The sequence below is a fragment of the Drosophila erecta genome, unplaced genomic scaffold (assembly GCF_003286155.1).
Source record: "Drosophila erecta strain 14021-0224.00,06,07 unplaced genomic scaffold, DereRS2 tig00000126-arrow-pilon, whole genome shotgun sequence".
Lineage (NCBI taxonomy): Eukaryota > Metazoa > Arthropoda > Insecta > Diptera > Drosophilidae > Drosophila > Drosophila erecta.
The window spans coordinates 15,362,918-15,383,262 of record NW_020825209.1 but is presented as its reverse complement, the minus strand read 5'-3'; the positions used below and the strand labels follow the sequence as shown (position 1 = coordinate 15,383,262).

At 43.0% G+C, this 20,345-nt stretch overlaps 1 protein-coding gene across 1 annotated transcript in view; it reads left to right on the top strand.

Moving 5' to 3' along the window:
* The window catches only part of LOC6549960 (neurotrimin), a 31,793-nt gene extending 30,667 nt beyond the window's left edge, over window positions 1-1,126 (top strand). The window contains exons 8-10 of the mRNA XM_026981876.1: window positions 146-316; window positions 555-610; window positions 728-1,126. Of these exons, the coding sequence (XP_026837677.1) occupies window positions 146-316; window positions 555-610; window positions 728-1,126 (626 nt within the window). The remainder of the gene's footprint in view (window positions 1-145; window positions 317-554; window positions 611-727) is intronic.
* Window positions 1,127-20,345: the final 19,219 nt, after the last annotated feature.

Below are 20,345 nucleotides of genomic sequence, written 5' to 3'. Positions count from 1 at the left end.
TCACGTAACCCGAGCTCATTTGGCCCGATTCCCTGCTTCGTATTCATGACTTCATTCACACCTCAACTCATCACATCCCGTTTTCATCGCTGCTCATTTCGAGTTGTCTACATTTTCCACTCTTACCTCTTTGGCCCGAAAACAGGTGAAATGATTATTGCCGGCGATCGTTACGCGCTCACCGAAAAGGAGAATAATATGTATGCCATCGAGATGATTCTGCACATCAAGCGGCTGCAGACAAGCGATTTCGGTGGCTACAAGTGCATCTCGAAGAACAGCATCGGCGACACCGAGGGCACCATCCGGCTATATGGTAAGGAATGACTAGCTCTTGTACACATCGAAGCCCTTCAGTTGCTCGATTTCGTGGCAAATTAGAAAGCTAACAATAAACACTAAACACATGTTTCGCATTTGGAAAAAGACACAAATTAGACAGATTAGACAGATGCCAGTAAATGTTTTTATGATTCATTTCTTGGTATCAGTGTCCAACAATAGATTAATATAAATTAAAGCGCACGCCCTTTGCTCTCCCATTGTGCTTCCAGAAATGGAGCGTCCCGGCAAGAAAATCCTCCGTGACGACGATCTCAACGAAGTGTCGGTAAGTTGACCCCTGCATCCCAGAACCCACATATTTAGGAACTTTGCCCAACCTTGGCGAGACAATCGAAATGGAACAAAAGAAAACAAAACGCACTTGCTTTCTTTCATCCCGCAGAAAAACGAGGTGGTGCAGAAGGACACGCGCAGCGAGGATGGGTCACGCAACCTGAACGGCAGGCTCTACAAGGACCGCGCTCCGGATCAGCACCCGGCCAGCGGGAGTGACCCGCTCCGCGGAGGAGGGACAATGCGGCTAATCGGGACATTTCTATTAGCCTTATTGGTATTATTCACGGCGCGGGCCGAGGCCCAGGACGAGGACGAGGACGAGGACGAGGCCGGGCCAACCACATTGTCCTGCCGCACAAAAGGCGGCAGACAAAAGAAGAAGGCCAAGGAAACGAGCTCGACCGGGCGGCGGGAGAAGTGGAGCAAGTGCTGGGAGAGATCGGCGCGGAGTTGGAGGCGGTCAGCGCCGCCAGAGTTAGATTATTATAGCTTAATTCAATTGTAAGTGTTCAAGCAAGATTATGATGCAAGGAGCCTCTGCCGCCCGTGCCGCCCTGCCACACCCACATAAGCACACGCTGGGGCAGGAAAAAGGGGCATTAATCAATGGGGATGGCTAGTCATCTACGCCCCTGCTAATTGCAAGGGGTGAGGGGTGAGGGGCGTCGGCACGGGGCAGGGCTAATTGAATGCATATTAAATCAAAAGGAAGGGAGAAAACCTAAAGTGTCGTAGTTAAGTGGAAAGAAAACGCGTTTAAATGTTACCTCGTTAGTGGAAAATGAAGGCAAGGATGGCAAGGATGGCAAGGAAAACCCAACCCCCACAAATGGCAGTCAACTATAAACAATATTAAGATTAAATGGTGTTCGGTTCTTTGAATGGCTTTAGCTACTCTGAAGTAAACAAAAGTACGCCCGCAGAAGGATATTTGCGTACTATAAATAATGATTACGGTAAAGACATTGATACGGATATTTCTACATGTCTATATGATAGGTAACGTTTGCTTTCGTTCAACCAAGTCCCTAATTTGTTGAGTTCGTGTTTCTAGATGAAATATTTACACGTATACATAAAGCTACATGTATTAGGTGTTTAATCAAGAGTTCTGTATATATATTTAAGGCCTGCTCAAAGAGAAGGACATCCGTGTCTAAGGAAATATGTTTAGACGATCTTGCATACCGTAAGCTGTAAATATTTACACCCTTTACCCTTTAATCCCGAGAAAGTTTCGTTGTTATCGTGGTAAAAATGGTTCTATTTTTGGACCCCTTTGTTGTCACCTCCGTTCTCACGGCTCAAAAGACTAAGCGGACCCTAGATTTAAGCCAACTTTCGAATCCCACAAGCAAATGGTGTGTGTGTGAATTTAGCTTAGAAAATTCAACACGCCTTCAATAAAACCAATGTTCATTAACATCTTCAATCTTTGGAATCTGTAGCGATGAGATATGGGATTTGTTTTATTTCACGATATGGATCAGGAGAATGAGAATGAGATTCTTTCGAATTCTTCCACACTTAACTCGTACATTGAGAATGGCATGTTTAGTGTCAAAAACACATGGTAACCTAATACTTTCAGTCAACTTAATATTGTTTACTATGTGGAAAGCAGCAATCCATAAATTGATTTTTAAATACACCCCCATCTCGTTAGTGTTTCAAGTTAGTTGTTTCAAGGTATCAGTAATGTAGCAGTATAATATTTCTAGCAAATTCTGGATTACTTGCGCGAAGCGATTTAAATAGTTCCTCAGACCTTATATATGATATTTTAGGTACCACGATATTCATTTTCTAACGCCAGACTCACACACACACACACTGAAACCCACGTATATGTTTCCGTAATACTCTTGTGTGCGTGTCCAGCTCAATTCCATGTTTAAATAGAATGTAAATCAAAGGAAAGGAAACCCGAATAAATAGAAATAAATGTGCCAAAAGCATTAAAAGCAACTTGAAGCAAAGCAGTGCAAGAGGCGTAAATAAGCAGAGGTAATAGCGAATTAAAATGTGTGTGTTCATATCTGAAATACAAAATACAAGATACAAAATACAGTAATACCCAGACATATGTATAATCCGCATATCCAACTCCGTTCCCCAAAATCCAGTTGGTTAGAATTATTTGAAGGCCGACTACTCAGATGTACTCTGACTCATATACGTACCAAAAAGCAAATGTATGGGGCGGGAAACAGGAAGGGAGGAATACATTTTAAATTTAATGAAGATATACATAAAATAAAGTTAATTAAATATAGGGAGTATTTTTTTTTTGCGGGTACGAGAGTAACGTAATCGCCTAGCAAATCAAAGTTACGTTTAACCTACACGTGTAAGGCAAGGAAAATAATTATTAACTCATCTAAATGGAACCCCAGGCGATCGCATTGTTGAAAAAGAAACCAACTACAAGTACATTTAGTGGAAATTGCAGGCGGAGAAAGACAGGCAAGGCAACTAAACTATAGTAAAACGTAAGAACTAACGAACTAAGTTAAAACCAGAAAACCATTCAAGTCATAAAGAATTCAATGTCTACGCTACAGCCATACCAAAATAAACCATAAACGAGAAGAGTATACAAATATTTGACAAGTACATATGCAATGAGAATATCCAACAATTTCAAGATGTAAGCCCATGTAAAACAAAAACGAAAGTTTGCTGCGTAATAATGCGAAATTCCACGATTATTGATTCAACAAAACAACGTAAAGATAGCATTTAGTTGAATTTATGTTTATGTATGTACATAAGAAATGAGCGAAACCCAATGTTTGTACTGTAAAATCTGATTATGAAACTGAATATTCAAAAACGCGCAATCGAAAAGACCCCACAAAAACAAAAATAAGAAATAAAAATAAATAAAGAGAAATACCTATGGAAACCTAATGAGCATTCAATCAATTTTACATACTCGTACAAGGGTAAGTGCAAGATTTATTTTATTAAATTTGCAGCGGTTTGATGGGCTGCAAATAATCTGCTGTCGAAAGCTGTGCTGTAAAATAGACAATATTTGATTTGATGATTATAGCAATCTGTGTATTTGGCAGCTTAAGCAACACAAAATCAACTGTGTATGTGAAATATATTTCAAAACTATTACTCTTACTTCCGAGTGAATGTGTCAATGCAAATTTTTCCACACATTCATGACTGATTAAAAAAGAAACCACAAGGGCAAATATAAAAGCTTTGCCATCGGAATATGAGGACTGCGCTCGATTTGTATCGTGATGAATAAATACAAAATTCAAACACAACACACAACACACAACACAAAACACACAAACACAAACACAAACAGGAGCTGTGCAAATATTTTCGATGTGTGTGTGCGAGTGTGTGTTTTGAATTGGTCAAATGATGGTCGCCGGCAGCAGAGGAACTAACCAACATTTTGTATTTATTTTAAGTTGTACGGGCAGTTACAAAATATGCACACAACTCCGGCCGAGTTATTTATATTGCACAGAACCGCTCTGCCACACAATGGATGGAACTGTGCGACAATGTTGCCCCAGAAAGTTGCACTCACCGCAACTCAACACAGAATCCGAATGCGAATCCGAATCCGAATCTGAAGCCGTATCCGACTCACAGCCCCGCCATCGCCATCGCCATCGCCATCTCCGCCTCCTGCCAGCCTAAAACGAAAATGGAAAATGGAAAAAATATCTTTGCATTTGCATCTTTTATATTCACACGACACAAATAAAGGCCAAGGGAGGAAGCGAAGATTGCGTTTATAACAATGTGCGGGGTTATGTCAACCAGAACCAGATCCTGAAGCAGAACAAGGACGAGCATTGCCAAGGGAACAGGCGGGCGGGGTGGGGTGATGCACTGGGGAAAAGATCAGGTTCCAAAAATGAACATCCCTCTCGTGCATTTTCGGGCCCCAAAAATACCCACCTTTTATTTGCTACTATTGCCGCCGTCATTATATTATATATATTTATGGATTATATCATATTTTATTATATATATTAATTTGTTTTATTTTTAGTATTATTTTTATTTAACCAGCTATTTCGCGGGCTATTTTCTCTATTTTATTGCATCGCAACTAGGTGGTTTCTCCCACATAATTATATAATATTGAATAAAAGTTAGTTAGAAATTAAACTCTAGCACAGGAAAACATAAATTATAGCACGGTTTTAAGATGCGAGGATGTATAACTTTTGAATTCAAGGAATATTGTTGCATACTTTTGGGCTTTTTGACTCAAGACGCATTTCCAGCACTTCAAGACGCATTTTCCGTCAGTGTAGCAGTGAGCTGGGAAAACCCAACCGAATCCAGCTGCCTAACGATGGATGCACCTTGCAGGCGGATGAGAGTCCAACATTGTTGGCATAGTCAGTCCGCTCCATTCTTTCCTCTTGCCGCTGCTAATAGTTTAAATTCATCTGCATGTCTGTGCCTGGTTTCACGCTTTATGCACTGCTAATGATTTGATGTTGTCTCCCTTTTCCGGGGGAAAAGCGGGAAAGCCAAGGCGAGGAAAACGAGGGCGGAGGAGCGAGCAAGGCAGCTGGGACCCAGGAACACAGCAGCAACCACGTGACGACGTCAAATGCAAAGCTCTCCGTCTAATGTTTCTTCATCCGCATCCGCATCCACACATCACATCTAAATATGTGTACATGTATCTAGGATATATCTCGGCAATGCACGCTAGCTTTTTGCATGTCCTTGATAGCCCCGGAAATGCAGAGTTTGCATTTCCAGCTGCCACCTGATAAATGGTCGGAGAAATCGATTAGCCCAAATTATAACGTTGAAGCCACTCCAATTGGGCAGGCAAACAAATGCCGAATCGACGAAAAATATGAGCTTGGTGTGTGAAAATAGAAGCAATTCTCAGTTCCAGGGAGTACTCTACTTGAGGAGCTGGAAACAAGTCTAATTTCGTTTTATTGCGTTTGTGTAGGTTCTCAAAATATGATTTTGCGGTAACACGGAAAAGGTAAAACCAACATGCAATAATCGAAGAAAATTCACAAATGTATTTAGCAAAGTGCAACTAGCACTGCAACTAGTATGTGAAATCAAGACTAGTATCTAATTGGGAAGTAAAACATCCTTGGGCTTGATTAAATTTTACAGCTATTTCTAATTTAGTTGGACTCGGAATTCAGGCAAACAATGGAAAACTAATGTAATTGTAACGACTTCAAGCCTCCGTATTGTATGAGTACTGGGATACTTGCGCGTAATTTGTTGCTCATGCGGATCCATAAGTTGTATATAGAAATCAAATTAATATAAGCCAAAAGAATATTATATTTTTGCCTTGTACACAAATATATTGAAGTGGGCAATAAGGTGAAAATTACCCACCAATTAGCCAAATGTCGATTGTCCTGGTTACTTACGTATATTTCGCATTTTATCTTAAAGAGAACCCACACTGCGTATGCGTAACGATATTTGAATATTACGTATACGTAAGAGGAAATTAAATGTGAAGTGCAGCTGCCATTCGCAGACAATTTAAGCACACAGCTGCATGTGTAGGTGTAGTGCACACACACACAAGCAAAGAGTATAAGACGGTCCGGTGAAAAAAGGTAAGCAGACAAAAGTTAAGGTGAGTAAGAAAGAAATGGTGGAAAAAACGAAAGCGGCAGCGAATTTTTATTTATATCTGTAGAAATTGCTGACCAACTTCAACTTAAAATGCCCGCTTTTCCAGGCGCTTTTCCGCTGCCCCATTCTTTTCTTTTTCCTCGTACTTATTTCTTTGCCCACTGAGTTCACATTTGTTTTTTTGCAGTTGGCGCAAATATTTGAGGATTTTAATTGTTTGTATTTGCGAGAATGAGCGAGAGAGAGAGAGAGAGAGAGAGACAGATAGGGCTAGAAAAAATGCAGCAACAATACAGCAACAAGCGGCGCAAAAAGAAGAGCGAAAATATTTGAACAATTCCAAAATGCGATAGTAAAGTGTTTTAAGCGGTTTTTGTTTGAATGTGGCGAGGGGTTTTCCTGGGGGTTATTGCATACTTTTAGGCTCTGCTGTTGGTTTGCTTGCCAGTGTGTGCCTGTGTGTGCATGTGTGTGCATGTCTGTGCCTGTGTGTGCATGTGTGTTTGCCCTTCTGCAGCCTGTTTACACTCACATGTGCATTTATTTACTGTGTTCATGTTTTATTGTTAACATTTAAAATATTTGCGCCTGCATAAAATTTGACCCGTCGTCCTCTCTGACCCCGCTTTTTTCCTTCTTTCCTTTTCGTTGGCCCCTTTTGGGCCCCTGCTTCTTGTTTACCCGCCTGAGTATGCTTATTTACTCGCTGCTTTTTGCTTTACTCCTTTTTTGCAAATTGAAATCCACCCGCGTAGTGTTTTAAATCGTTTAAGCATTTAGTTTGTTTGCTATTTGCAACGACCAGAAATCAACAAATAAATAAATGCAAACACGGGTTGTTTGACGCCAGGATGCAAGGATGTGTGGCATGTCGTCCACCGCCAAACGCCAAGCGCCAAACGCCCAGCACTAAGCTAATTTGTTAATTAATTGATTTATTAAATATTTTCTTTTGTTTGCCCGCAAATATTTTTTGACATTGTAAATGCAAAAAAGCTATGCAGGCTGCCATAGGGAACAGGTTGTACTCATCGAAACTAATTTTTATTTGCCTAAAACCCTGTATTTTATATAAAAAGATGTACTAGCGTTAAAAGAGGTCAAATGTAAATGCACTTCAATAAATGTTTATAATGCAAAATAACTCATATTTCTTAAACATTTCAGGCCGCGACCATTTATTCAAAACAATTTCCAAAAATTAAAAAAAATATTTATTAATACAAATAGGAATCCTGAGGGCGCACGAACAATTTGAACTTCATTCGAAAGACTGAAGCGGCAAATAATGGCATTAATTAACCATAGTTCGAGGGGAATGTAGTGTAACTTTCCCAGAATTCAGGCAGTATTTAGATGACCACGCCCACCACTTGCAAGTCGGCCTGTGGGCGTGATTGCATGCTAGCCGGTGGAATGGGAATGGGGAGCAATGGAAATGGAAACGGATATCCAACGTGTTGCCCAGGAGACCTCGTGCTCTCAGCCAACAAAGGACCTCATATGGCGCTGTAGTTATTGTTGCTGCGATGCCAGGATGGGGCGAGGAGGGGGGCAGGGGGCAGGGGGCACGGGGCACGGGGCACGGGGCACGCCGTCGGAACTGAAACAGACATTGAAGCAAGCGGAAAACCTAAAATTTTCAAGCAGCTCCACATTAATGTGGAGCACATTAGTGCACGTAAGTGTATTAAGGATAATGGATGCACTCATAGATATTTCGCCTAGAGGAGCACGAGGGCAGGTGGCTCGCTGGAGGGTTCTTCAAAAGCAGCGCGAAACATCCGAGAATCTGCACGGACTCCATGCGGATTTGGTTGGGTTAAAGGCACAATTGTGTGGGCGAGCTCGTCTAGATAAATTACATTTACCTGCGGGCCAGAGCTCCACTTCTCCTGTATTTATACGGCATACGGGTGTTGGGCCAACTTTGAACTTTGTCTCACATTTCGCCTCTTAGCTTTGGGCTGTTTGATGCGAGCATGCAAATGTGCCAAAAATCCGAAGAGCAAAACACTGCAAACGGCGAAAGTCACATCAGTGTCTAGACAAGAGTAAAGCGGCTTTAAAGAGCCCAAGCACGGCTATAGCAACTGGGAGACAAAGTGGCTTTCAAGCAAACACAAATGGATATTTTTCCAACGGCGCTCATCAATCGGAATCGAATTTCAATTGTCCTTGCCGCCCGCTCTTTCTCGTTATCCTTCCCAGGCCATCCCACTCCATCCCAGTCCATCCCATCCCATTCCCCTCCTGCTCAGCTCACCTCAACCAAACTGACGGCCTGAAAAAAGCGACAATAATATATCCCAATGAAAGAGAGCTTCGTGGGGGGTAAAGCACTTTTATTGCCATCATTGTCAGCGGGAATTGTCATCATAAATATTTGATTGTTGCATCAATAAAAGCTTATGACACATAAAATCCATAATTTCAATTGTTGGCCCCCGGGTGAAGTTGAGCCCCTGGAAGCGGATCAGCCCAAGGTTAATGCAGCCAAAGGAGGCAAACAATAAATAAGGAATAAGCCGTGGAGGCGGAAGAGCGGGCCAGTTGGCCACCACCAAATCGGGCCGGCTCATAAATCAGCGTTATTATGCCACCGCCATCGCCATCGCCGTCGCCACTTCCACTTCCACTTCCACCCAATGCTGATTTTCGAAAATCATGGTTAAATAAAGAGGCATGTCCCCAAGTAGAGGCAGCCCCGTCCGCTGACCAGACCAATCAGTGGTTTTTGTTATTTAAATCTCATTTGAGGCGCATTTAAAATTGCGAATTGCGAATTGCGAAAAATACACGAATATTCATAATTTACGCATTAATTGAAAACTTAAACTGTGCGAGGATTGCGCGGAGTCCTTTGCAGGGTTATATCGCCTCACTTCATGCATCGCTACATATGACAAATTAATGAAGCGCGCCGGTACAGATACACGTGCTATATATCTCGCATGAATACATTTATTCATACTCGACGTGCGTATGTACGTTTGCTATATTCATATAATATGTGGGCATTTATGTAGTATCTCTGCGGCTGCTCATAAATCAAAATTTATGCCCATCAGGCGAAACATCGCAGACGTCAGATATAACACATTTTCAACTGCTCGCCGAGGACACCAACAATTGGCGAGTAATTGACATGATTGAGGACTCCAGGGGCTCCAGGGGCTCCAGGGGCTCCAGGGGCGCCGCGGGGGGTTGGCTCACGGATGCAGGGGTCACCGGTGGTTAATATGGCATATGTAACATTGACCAGTACACAACAGTTTGCCACTGCCGACGTCAGCAAAAGTTTCGACCGAACAGGCAATCCAAATGCTCCGATGGAAAGTGGAAAGTGCCAAGCTAAGCAGGAAAAGCGCTCCTCCTCCCGGGGCACTGGGAGAAACGGAACAAAATGAAAAGCAATCGAAAGTGTCAAAGAGGCGACGGCTCACCGAGCTGAGGGGGCGTGGCCAAGGAAAATCAGTGGATGGGCGGTGACTCGGCGACTCGGTTGCATGTCCAGCCAGTAATTGGTTTGGTCGAGACCTTGACAACCCCGCCATCCGCCCAAATTTGCACTGTGAAGCCGGCGTGTCAACGGGCGAATGCTTCATGGACGCACGGACCATTGTCAGGATCAAATTATAGGCTCAAGCAGTAAGTGTTGGTAGTTTCTTGTAAGCAAAAATGCACTATCAACGCACTTTAATGGAATATTACCAGGCAAAGTATATTAGCTTGTAACCGTATCAGGAAAGAAAATCGTTTAATGGTCTACATTGCTGCTTTGTATTATACTATTATTAGTATTTTATTAGCATTGCATAGAATATTTAGAATTAGCAACAATTTTTAGTAATGGTTTGTAAGGCTGGGAAAACGATTTTACCCCATAATCGCATTGCAGAGGAGCTGTTTCCGGAAACCAAACTTGAACGCAAAGCCACCGACCAAACCAATTTGTGTGTCAAACCGCGACAAAGTGCAATATGCGGATTTTGCAAATTACATCAAATAATTGCACAGCAAGCGGAAAAAAGGAGGAAGCCAAATGGAATGCCAAGCTATCAAAAAATTTGGCAAAGGAAATTCCAGTCGTGACCAACTTTTTGCTAATACAGGATTCCGACCTTCTTGGCACTTGCCACACACACACACACACACACACACAGACACACACATACTCGTGCACTGGTATCATATTCATACACGTACTCGTATTGTTGCAGTTTCGGGCTGCTCACCTCAACTTACCCCGACCTTTGACCCTTTCGTCTTCACCCTTTCTTCCATGTGTGCGTTGTGCATTTTATTTCATTTAATTTTGTGCTCTTTGGAAACTGTTTTTTTTAATTTATTTACTTTTATTTATGTACACATATACGTGTATGGGATGTATGTATGTATCCCTCGCTTCGTTTTATTTTAATTTTAATCCAATTTCTGCACACACACAAAAGGCCAACGAAGAGAATTTATTTTTATTTGTATACGGGTGGGTGTTTTTTATTTTCCTGATTTTTTCCCCTGGCTTGTGGCAAAATATATTAAAAGCTACTTACAAAGTGCAGAGCCAAACGCTTTGGCCCGTGTTCAGTCACATACACGTACACGTACATATACACGTGCACTCGCACATGTACACTGAGCGAAAATGGGGTTATGGCGGCACACACGCCGAGGCACGCCCACTCGCAAACACACAGATATTTGCAGTGTTGCGGTTATGTGTGTTATGTGTGGATGCATGAACATATAGTGCGGCACTGGCAACGAAAACTGGCCATGATGACGATGACGATGGCGATGATGATGATGAGGATGCGGATGAGGATGATGAGGATGCAAGTGATTCATGCGGAAAACAAGCAACAATTTTGGTTTACCAGACAGACAACGCCGGCACCAACAACAAAGGCAACAATAACAAGAATATCAGAAGGGGATAAACAACAAAAAGGGCAACAACAATCGAGCAAGTCTTACATGTGTTTACACAATGTTTGTTGCAGTTTCCTCGTGTTGTTATTATTGTTGTTTATTATTATTTTTTGCGGCCATTCGGGCCCATATCCTGCGTCCTTTTTCCCCCAGCCGAACTGCATCCTTCGGCCGCTTGCTGCTTCAATTTTATTATGAGTGCAATGCCCATTTCGCCTTCTCCGGATTTTTTGCCTTTGAGCCATTTTCATTTCCACCAGCGGTGGACGCCTCAGCACATATTAAAAATAGATTAAATCAGTGCAAAATGTACTTGGCCAATACGCGGCCGAAGGCAAATGTGTCTATTCATAATAATGAACAACACTGCGTATACGTAATTTTGGGCGCATGAACTACAGTCGGTCGGCAGTTGTGCAAATATCCTTTTCTTCATTTAATAATACAGGAAATATAATTAGTTTAACACTTGGGATTATTGCAGATTAGTGCGGCTTCTAATGTGGAAAAGCATATAAGTGCCCTATAGTATTGCGAGTATGCAACTTTGGCTTGGAGTTGGAAATCCTTAAAAATCTGGGCAAGAAAATAAAAGAATAGAATATCAAACCTTCGCGGTTTGTCCTATAACAAAAAATATGTATTTTAAAGCGGTACAGACATCTAAGCTATAATATATTATAATATAATAATTATATATTGTTATATAATATATTATATATTATTAATTATATATTAAAATTATTATATAATATATTATTAGCACTTATGCTAAGTAAGGAAGTGTTCTTCCTCGGGTAACTTCTTTCGTTATTTTACCACTAACAAAGAATCATTAAACATAGTTTTACGTGGTAATAAAAATATACTGTTTGGTTGCCTCATAAGAAATACTTAAAGAAATATGTGGCCAAGCAATTAAAAAAAAAATTAACAAATAAGACGGCGAAGGTTGAAATTTACCATTGACTTAAGCCGTTTAAACATTGTTCTTTATAAGAGCGCAAGAAAAATATGTGTGTTTTTATTAATTGGATGAATAATAGATTTCCAAAATGTAAAAGAAAAATATTTTATTGGTGGTAAATCGGTGTTCATGTGAAAGTGTAGGCATAGTTCTAGGCATAAGTAGTACGCTAGGAAAGTTCAAATCAGTTGAAATTATTTCTTTCTAGTTTATTTTTAGTTTCTAAATCAAGTTTGTTATATGTTAGTATTGTTTTATTGTTTTTATATTCCTTAGTATTGTAAAGTGTTGTTAGTATTTGATAGACTAAAAAACTTTATAAATACTCCAAATAAAAATAGCCAAGTTAAAGAGCCACATCCATTCTTTCCTTATCATTCATTAGCTGAGTAGCGGATATCAAAAAGTCGGGACACAGGACTACACATCCTTCGAAGAGAAGAATAGCAAACGCAGGGTAAGTAAGTTTCATTCCTCTCCAACTGATTCTGATGCCAATACCGCCCCACTCGCTGCCCCAAGTACCAATTTGAGTGCACTGAAGTGCCAGCGAGTAAGTGTCTTTAGCCTGGCTGAGTGCCCACAAGGACTCGGGGCTCGGATTGATTGCCAGCCAAATGAGCATTGATCTTGCACCGCAAACGCACACAGCTTAATTTATGCACACACACACGCGCACACACGCACACGTGTAAGCCGCCTTCCTGCCAAACTGCTTCTGTAGCCCACGGTGCAGCCCCAGCAAAAACACCTTCGGAATCATGGAAAGAAGTCAAAATGCACTCATGTGAATAATTCAATATTGGGAACAAATTGTTTTAAGCACGTTTCATTAGATTTCGCATTGCAAATGCCATTACAGATGTCTGTAGTGCATAAACATGTGTGCACGCGCGTGTGTATGTGTGTGTATCTGTGTACAGCTGGATCCTGAGATGCAGGCAACACACGAGCAACCGATGCATCCTTTCGCTTATTGTTTTTGCCAGTGACAACTGAAAGATTGAATTGAACTTTGCATTCGAGCGAGTGTGGATGCGAATGTGCCTGGGAATGGGAATGGGAATGGGAATGAAGTTGGCAATGGGAATGAGGTTGGGAATGGGAATGGGAATGCGAATGGGAATGGGAATGAGATTGAAGCGGCAGTTCCGTAATTGTGAATTGATTGCTCGAGTGTAGCGAATTTTCCGGGGAACTTTTCCCGGGGCAGGGCGGAGCTGGCAAAGTCGGGCGATCAATTCGGCAGTCGCCTCAATGCGATTTGTCTTGTGTCAGATTTGAGTGACAGAGCCGTTTGTTTGCCTTTCGCTGGCTGCACGTGGGCAAAAGGATGTTCAACGGGGCATCCACATGCAGCTATGCAGTGAATGCATTAGTCCTTTGGCAGGCGACAAAAATGTCCTGGATCGGAAGCAAAATAAGTTTAATCTCTAGCTTTCGGCGATATTTGTTCCATATAATCACGCACAATTGCGCGTCTAAATGAGTGAAATTTACAAGAACTCGTTGGATACATTTGGCACTTTATCCCAGTGCTCTGTTCAAAACATTTTAACAATTTTAGGTTTATCTTTTGAATACTTTGCAGCACTTATTTTGTTGAAAACTCGTCTTCGTTTGAACCCAATTAATGGCTTCGCTCTCTAATTGAACTTAACAAAAAATGGCAAAAGTCAACCAAAGCGTTTCAGCGTTTTCCAATACCACGGACTTGTTTTTTCAGGTGCCCTTTTTTAAAAAAATAATACAAATCCATTGCTGATTGTATGTCAATGTATTATTTCTTTTCAGTAGCGCCTGCTTTTAGGTAATCCTCAGTACTGTTACTTCGTGTGGCACAAATAATCGCAGCACTTTGTATTGAACAGCCAGTTTATTTCACCACTACAAAAAGAAGCTTCGTTAATTTTTTAGTGACACAAAATCTCAACAAAACTTGCACTTTTTTTGGCCGCCCTGCGATACTCCAGCCTACCTGCAAAAACACACCGCCGAGCAGTCAATCGCTCCGAAAGCCCCGAAAAGCGGCCCCAAATGGCCCACCACATCCTCCGAAAATTCCTGGAAAATCCAGGAAAATCCGAGCAACCCAAGGACTTTCTCAAGTGGCTCCCAGGGCAGAGTTCACGTTGAGGGCGCCAGGTTCATTGTGAGCCAGTGCATTAGGGCGCTGGATAATGCGCTTTCCCTACGCGACCACGACCCCAATCGCCCGGATCCCTTTGTATTCCTCTCGAGATTGCTTCACGCCAACTTTTGCCTCATAATTTGGCAGTTTGTTGTTTGTCGGCCTTTTATTGTATTATCCTGTATTGTTGTCGCTTGTTGCTTTAATCTTGGATGCCCCGATTCCCGGTTCACCGCTGCCTCCACCCATGGAAATCCCCCTCCATTGCGACTCATTATGCGCTTAATTTTCGCTTTTCATTTTCAATTGCCATAATTTAGTTTTATTTTGCTTCATTTTCAGGGCAAAAACGAAGGGCGACTGCGGCATGCTACCTGGCGAAAGTTTTGCCGCAAAAAGCGCAAGGAAAACTGGCGGGCGGGCACTGAATTCCCGATTCCGGATGCGAATGCGGATGCGGAAATGGGGATAAGAATGGCATATTTTCATTTCAAAACCAAGCTGCGTCTGATTACATCATAAGAAATGCGTAATAATTGCGTTAACATAACGGCCTTCGAGATGGGAACCAACGGCAGTAGTAGCCGCGTAGCCGGATGAGTTGGCGGAGCAACTTTCAACCAGGCCAGGACATCTCCATCCCCATGCTCCGTGCTCCACCAGCATCCCCATCTCAAAAAGCGGCGCGCAGGCAATGTGGCGTATAGCATATAGCGCGTACCATATAGCACTGGGAAAAGGCATATTATAAAACTTCATCAAATTGTCTTCGCAGCTTTCTTTAACGCGCCAAGTTGAAATTTAATTTACGCATTAATTTCGAGTGGCGGATAATAAACTCTTGCTTTTATTTCATATCGCTTTGTTAAGTTTCGCTTTATTGCCACAGTTTCAAAGCGGCAGATAGGCCTGGGATAAAAAAATATGCGAATAATTTAGTTTTATTATCTGAAGGATTCTGAGCAGTTGCTAAAAATACCTGTTATACTATGTGCAAGGTAATAAAACCGTGTATTAATTAAGTATTAGTCATTGCATGAACTTTAATACAGATTTTAGGCTCAATAATTAATCATATTCCGCGTGGTCCAAGGGCATTTCTGCTTTATATTAGCATCATAGAATCTTTGGCAAAATGTGAAGAGAATAATAATAAATGTACATATTTCATGTGTATGGGCTGCGTTCTTGCAGTGTACTATTTAGAATGGGTTTGGGAAAAGGGCCCGTAATCTGTTCTCTTATCTGTCGGATGCCACCTGTTGACTCATTACCATTCCCTGGACAAACTTCTCCTCCTCCGTTATCGATGCAAAACACAAGGTGGCGTGGATAAAAACCGGCTAAGAAGCAAGCAACTGGCCATAAATCAGAACCAATGAAATATCATTAGTGCCAGACTCAGAGCCAGAGGAAACTGCATTAGGAGCTGGCCAAAAAAGAGAGTGGCAAGGAAAACGACACGAAATGTGCACCGCAAACTGCAGCAGAAACCGATGGCAAGCTGCTTTTGCTTCACGCCCGTTTCCTGGCTGTAAAAACTTGAAAAATTGATTGAGCGCGTGAATAACAGCAAGTGAAATGGCTTGCCGAGGGCGTGAGTCCTTCGGAGGATCCTTTCCACCGCTTGTGGGGTCTACGTGTAGCTGCAGATACATGCTCGCCCATACAAATGTATCTGCTTACGACTGCCGACTCGAGTCGCATCGGCGGAAGGCAATAAAATGTACAATGTGCCAGTTGGTGGCTAGGAAGGGGAACTACAGGGTATCTGTAAAAGCCACCCAGCTTGCAAGCACTGCAGCTTGCGCATTTGTATGCCACAAGCTGGGAAGATATGCGAACTCGGACTTTCCCTACAAATGCAGGCACTAACTTTTACTGTGAATATATCATACATGTGCACTAAAATATTGTATTTAAATATAGAAAAGTGCAACAAATATGCGAAAATATTAGGCGTGTTGTTTGGCTGCAACATCTGATTGTGTATAAGAAGGTAAGAGGTATTCCAAGTGCAGAAAGGCAGTTGCAAATGGGAAAGTGGGAAAGTGGGAAGGACCGAAAAACTGCAGAGTTCTACTTATCGGCAGCGCACAACAAAGGGAACTCCTTAGTCCTGGCCAAAAGTAACACGGCGCAGCCCAGACACATTGAGGCAGTCGAACAGATACGGCAACAGTATCATTCCACGGGCTCCCCTCGCCCCATCGGATTTCCATGGACAGCCCGACCCGCCGGCTCCCCGGGCATAAACAGCACGTAGTCGGGAAGCTAAAACACCACGTAGCATTATCGATGTAATCACCGGATAAGCTAACAAGTTGCCAAGATTTTCACGCATACTCCGTTGCACTGTGCGGCGCTAGAAGTGCGGGAAACTCGGGAAAGTGGGGAAAGTCGGGACTGCTTCGAAAGCGTGTGGAAAACAAAAAAGTTGCAGTGCAAACTTTGCCCACTCCAAGCCCACCTCCACCTTGCCAAGTCTGGTTTATTCCACTCTTGCTGTTTTTTTGACTGGCATTTTATAGTTTCGCAGTCGATGGAGGAGAACAAAACTGATGGGGGCCCTAGGAGAATGGCCATTGGAGTAGGAGTCACCCAGCAGCGTACTTAGTATGGATAAACTGTTGTTATAACTAAAAACGTTCAAGTTATTGATACTGCAAATATTGTGCGGAATTTGTTTCCATTCATCCAACTGCAACTTCCAACGCATTCCCTGGCGAAAGTACTTTATGAGCTCGTGTGTCTCCCACGGGTGCTGTGCCATGATAGAGAAAGTTGGTGGACCGTTAACCACTGGAAAGGAATATCAATTAAGGGGATTTACTTAAGCCGCAAAGAACTGTATAATTAATTTTTATACTGCAGGCAAGCCTGTCCGTTGCCACACTGATTAAAGGTGCTTGCCGACACCATAAATACGTACTCGTAAGTTACTTATTAATTACAAGCAGCTTTCGCTTTTTAATCACCGATTGTTAACGGGAAAGCCAGGCGCTGCCTTCCACCAGCTCTACCCAAAGCTCTATTCTCAAGATAGTTAATAGCCGCCTTATAAGTCATATTGGAAATGCCCTGGGGATGGCCCGAAACCTCGATAGATCATAACGCAATCCTTTTCGACTGAATGAGCCGCCAACATGCATTGCAGATGCCTTCCTTTTTGCCCACTTTGTTCCACTTGACTTGAATCCCTTGGTTGCCTTCTTTGGGTCAGCTCCTCGACGGCCACCGAACTGATTAGGAAAGCCAACAGAAAAATAAAGGATAACAAATCGATAGCCAGGACGGCCAGTGTGGGAAAACAAGGGGATTGCACCTCGTATTAAAGAGGGGGCAATTTATGGCCACACTTGGGGGAATACCGAACACGAAATTGCAAATATTTAGCCATATACTTATACCGCAGCTCACGCAGATATACAAGTTTAAGTGCACTTTCCAAAATGCTCTTTCAGTGGACAGTTTCAAGTGCTGTGTAAATCTGGCCTTTGGGGCTTTCACTTTTAGTCCCGTTTCGAAAAGGGCGAAAGGTGTCATTTGTAAAATATGTATTTCTATTAATCGAAACAGCAAAGTATGCTACCCTCCATAACTTAGCTAAACTTGGCCAACGCAGGGAGACAGCCATGGCTTGCCAACTGGTTTTCGCTCAGTGTACGCTGCTCGAGTGCACATGTGCTCGAATGTATGTATCTGTCTATTGCTCATGTCTATGACAGCGGAGGCGAAGCCGCAGCGACGTGCCGCAAAATATTCGCCAAAAGCATGCAACCCGGATTGGAGGGGCGGCCAGAAAGGGGATGGGGCCTTGCAACATGTTGCCTTTGCCCTGTTGTCTCGCTATATTGTTTCGACGGCATGCGCATCAATTTCTAGACAAATTCAGCACACACCAACTCAAAAGGACCGACAAAAAGAAGTACTTGTGTGTAGGTACGTAGCATACGTGGATACGGGCAGGAGCCCCAAAAAGCAGCGAATCCAGTCGGTCGTAGGTGGCTCTGGCTGCGCTTCATGTGTGCAATATCAAATTTGAAAACACAAACACAACTCGGATGGCCGCAGACACAGACGGAAACCAGGAGGGGATGCGGAGATAATGGGGCGGGCGCCAAGCGCCAAGGATTCCCCCGGTGCAGGCGCTTAAGAAGTTTCAGACATGAAATCAATTTGTCTTGCAACTCCCACGAAAACGAAAACGAAAAGGAGCCAGGAACGGCAAATGCAACAGCGAGGGGAATCCCCGATCCAGGACCCCAATAACTAAATGAAAAGAGCCAGAAAACTGCTGCGAGAAAGCAGAGGCGGTTCCCAGATATTATCAACACGAATCGGGAATACACTTATCCAATCGATGCAGGCACACTTGCCATTCGGGTGAGTGGAAAGTACAGGTAAAAATAAGGAGGAACTCGAAGTGTACTCAATACAGCTAATCTAAGGTCGTTACTATGCAATTCTTTCCAGTTTAAACGGTTTAAATATGTATGCATTTAACAATACGGGTATATAATTGAAGTCGTAATCAAAAGTTGCCTTGATTGTTAATCTGTAGCTTTTAGCATGGGATAAGCCACACAATTGGAATCGTATCATTCTGGTCTCTTGGCTATAAAAAGGGGACTACTGTTATTTAACCGAATACTGGCGATGCCCTGCCATCGAAGTAGCGTCGAATGAGCGGGCAGTTCCTACTCGCCTTCGCATCCGCATTCACATCCGCACTCACATCCGCATTCACATCCGCATTCACATCCTCATCCCCATCCGCATTCGCATCCGCATCCCCATCCGCATCCCCATTTACATCCGCATTCACATCCGCATTCACATCCTCATCCCCATCCGCATCCCCATCCGCATCCCCATCCGCATCCGCATCCGCAGGGCTCGAGTCGGAGTCGGAGTCAAAGGCAGTCATGTGGCAACTCGCCTGCTGGGATCCACACATGTGAAACGGTTTGCGGTGTTGCAATAACTTGTATTTTAAGTTTACTCACTGCTGGGATTCAAAATTTAATTTCATAGTGCGATGCGTTGTTATTATTTTGCATAATAACATTTCTGGCCCCAGTTCGGTTCACTCAACCGAGCTTACTGATGGCTTGGGGTTGGAAATGGGCGTGTTCCTTGATGGCTCGCTAGTTTGGGTATTTTCGTAGATTCCAGAGTTTCGGCGGGAGTGAAATCTCGAAATTGGAGCTTGGCCTGCGGACTGACCGATTGTGCAATCGAATCAGGCCTATTATACCCCGTTTGGCGCATTAGCAGTACGTACCGGATGGATGTGGATGCGGATGCGAATGCGGAGGTGGAGGCGGAGGTGGAGGTGGGCCAGCCGATCCCATGACCATGCGAACCGGACTTCGACACCAGACACTAAATGCCTCATCAGCATTCCGGTGAGTGTTTATCTGAGTGTGTGAGTGGATTTGCGTTCGGGTTAATCAAAATGTGACCGATGGCAACGACAGTTGACCGCAAATCAACGGGACGTCCGGGCGGCCCATTACCCCAATAATCAAGCCCGCTAAGGCATCTTTTTAATCGTCCTTAGCAAAAGTCCTGGGATAAGCAACTGAGCTGTGAAGTGCTTGTATGCAACTCGAAATTGGCTAAACCTCCCATCCTTTAGCACACGAAAATCTGTAGAAGCTAGTTTAGATCAATTGAAAGCGCGGAAATTTAAATATCTGAAGGATTAAATCAATTAATTGAAGCGACCGCCAATTCTTGAGGGCATTAGCCAGCCCTCCTCCGGCTGAACTCCAAAATGAATCCTGACATCCAGAACTTTGTATCGCATCGTGTGGGTCCTGTCGATAAAGCAACCACATAACGGCAGCCACATGGGAAAAGTGGAAAGTGCGGTGCTCAAGGGGAATATCCAGTCCACCGAGCTGGTTTTAGAGCGTCGAAATTGCCTTTTTATTGACAATTCACAGCACGCGCCGTGCAAACAGATCATCAAAGGTTATTACGAGTACGGAAAAGGTCCTTTTGTTGCTGTTGTAAATAGATTCATAAGCAGCACTACATGTCGACAATCGTGCGACAGGA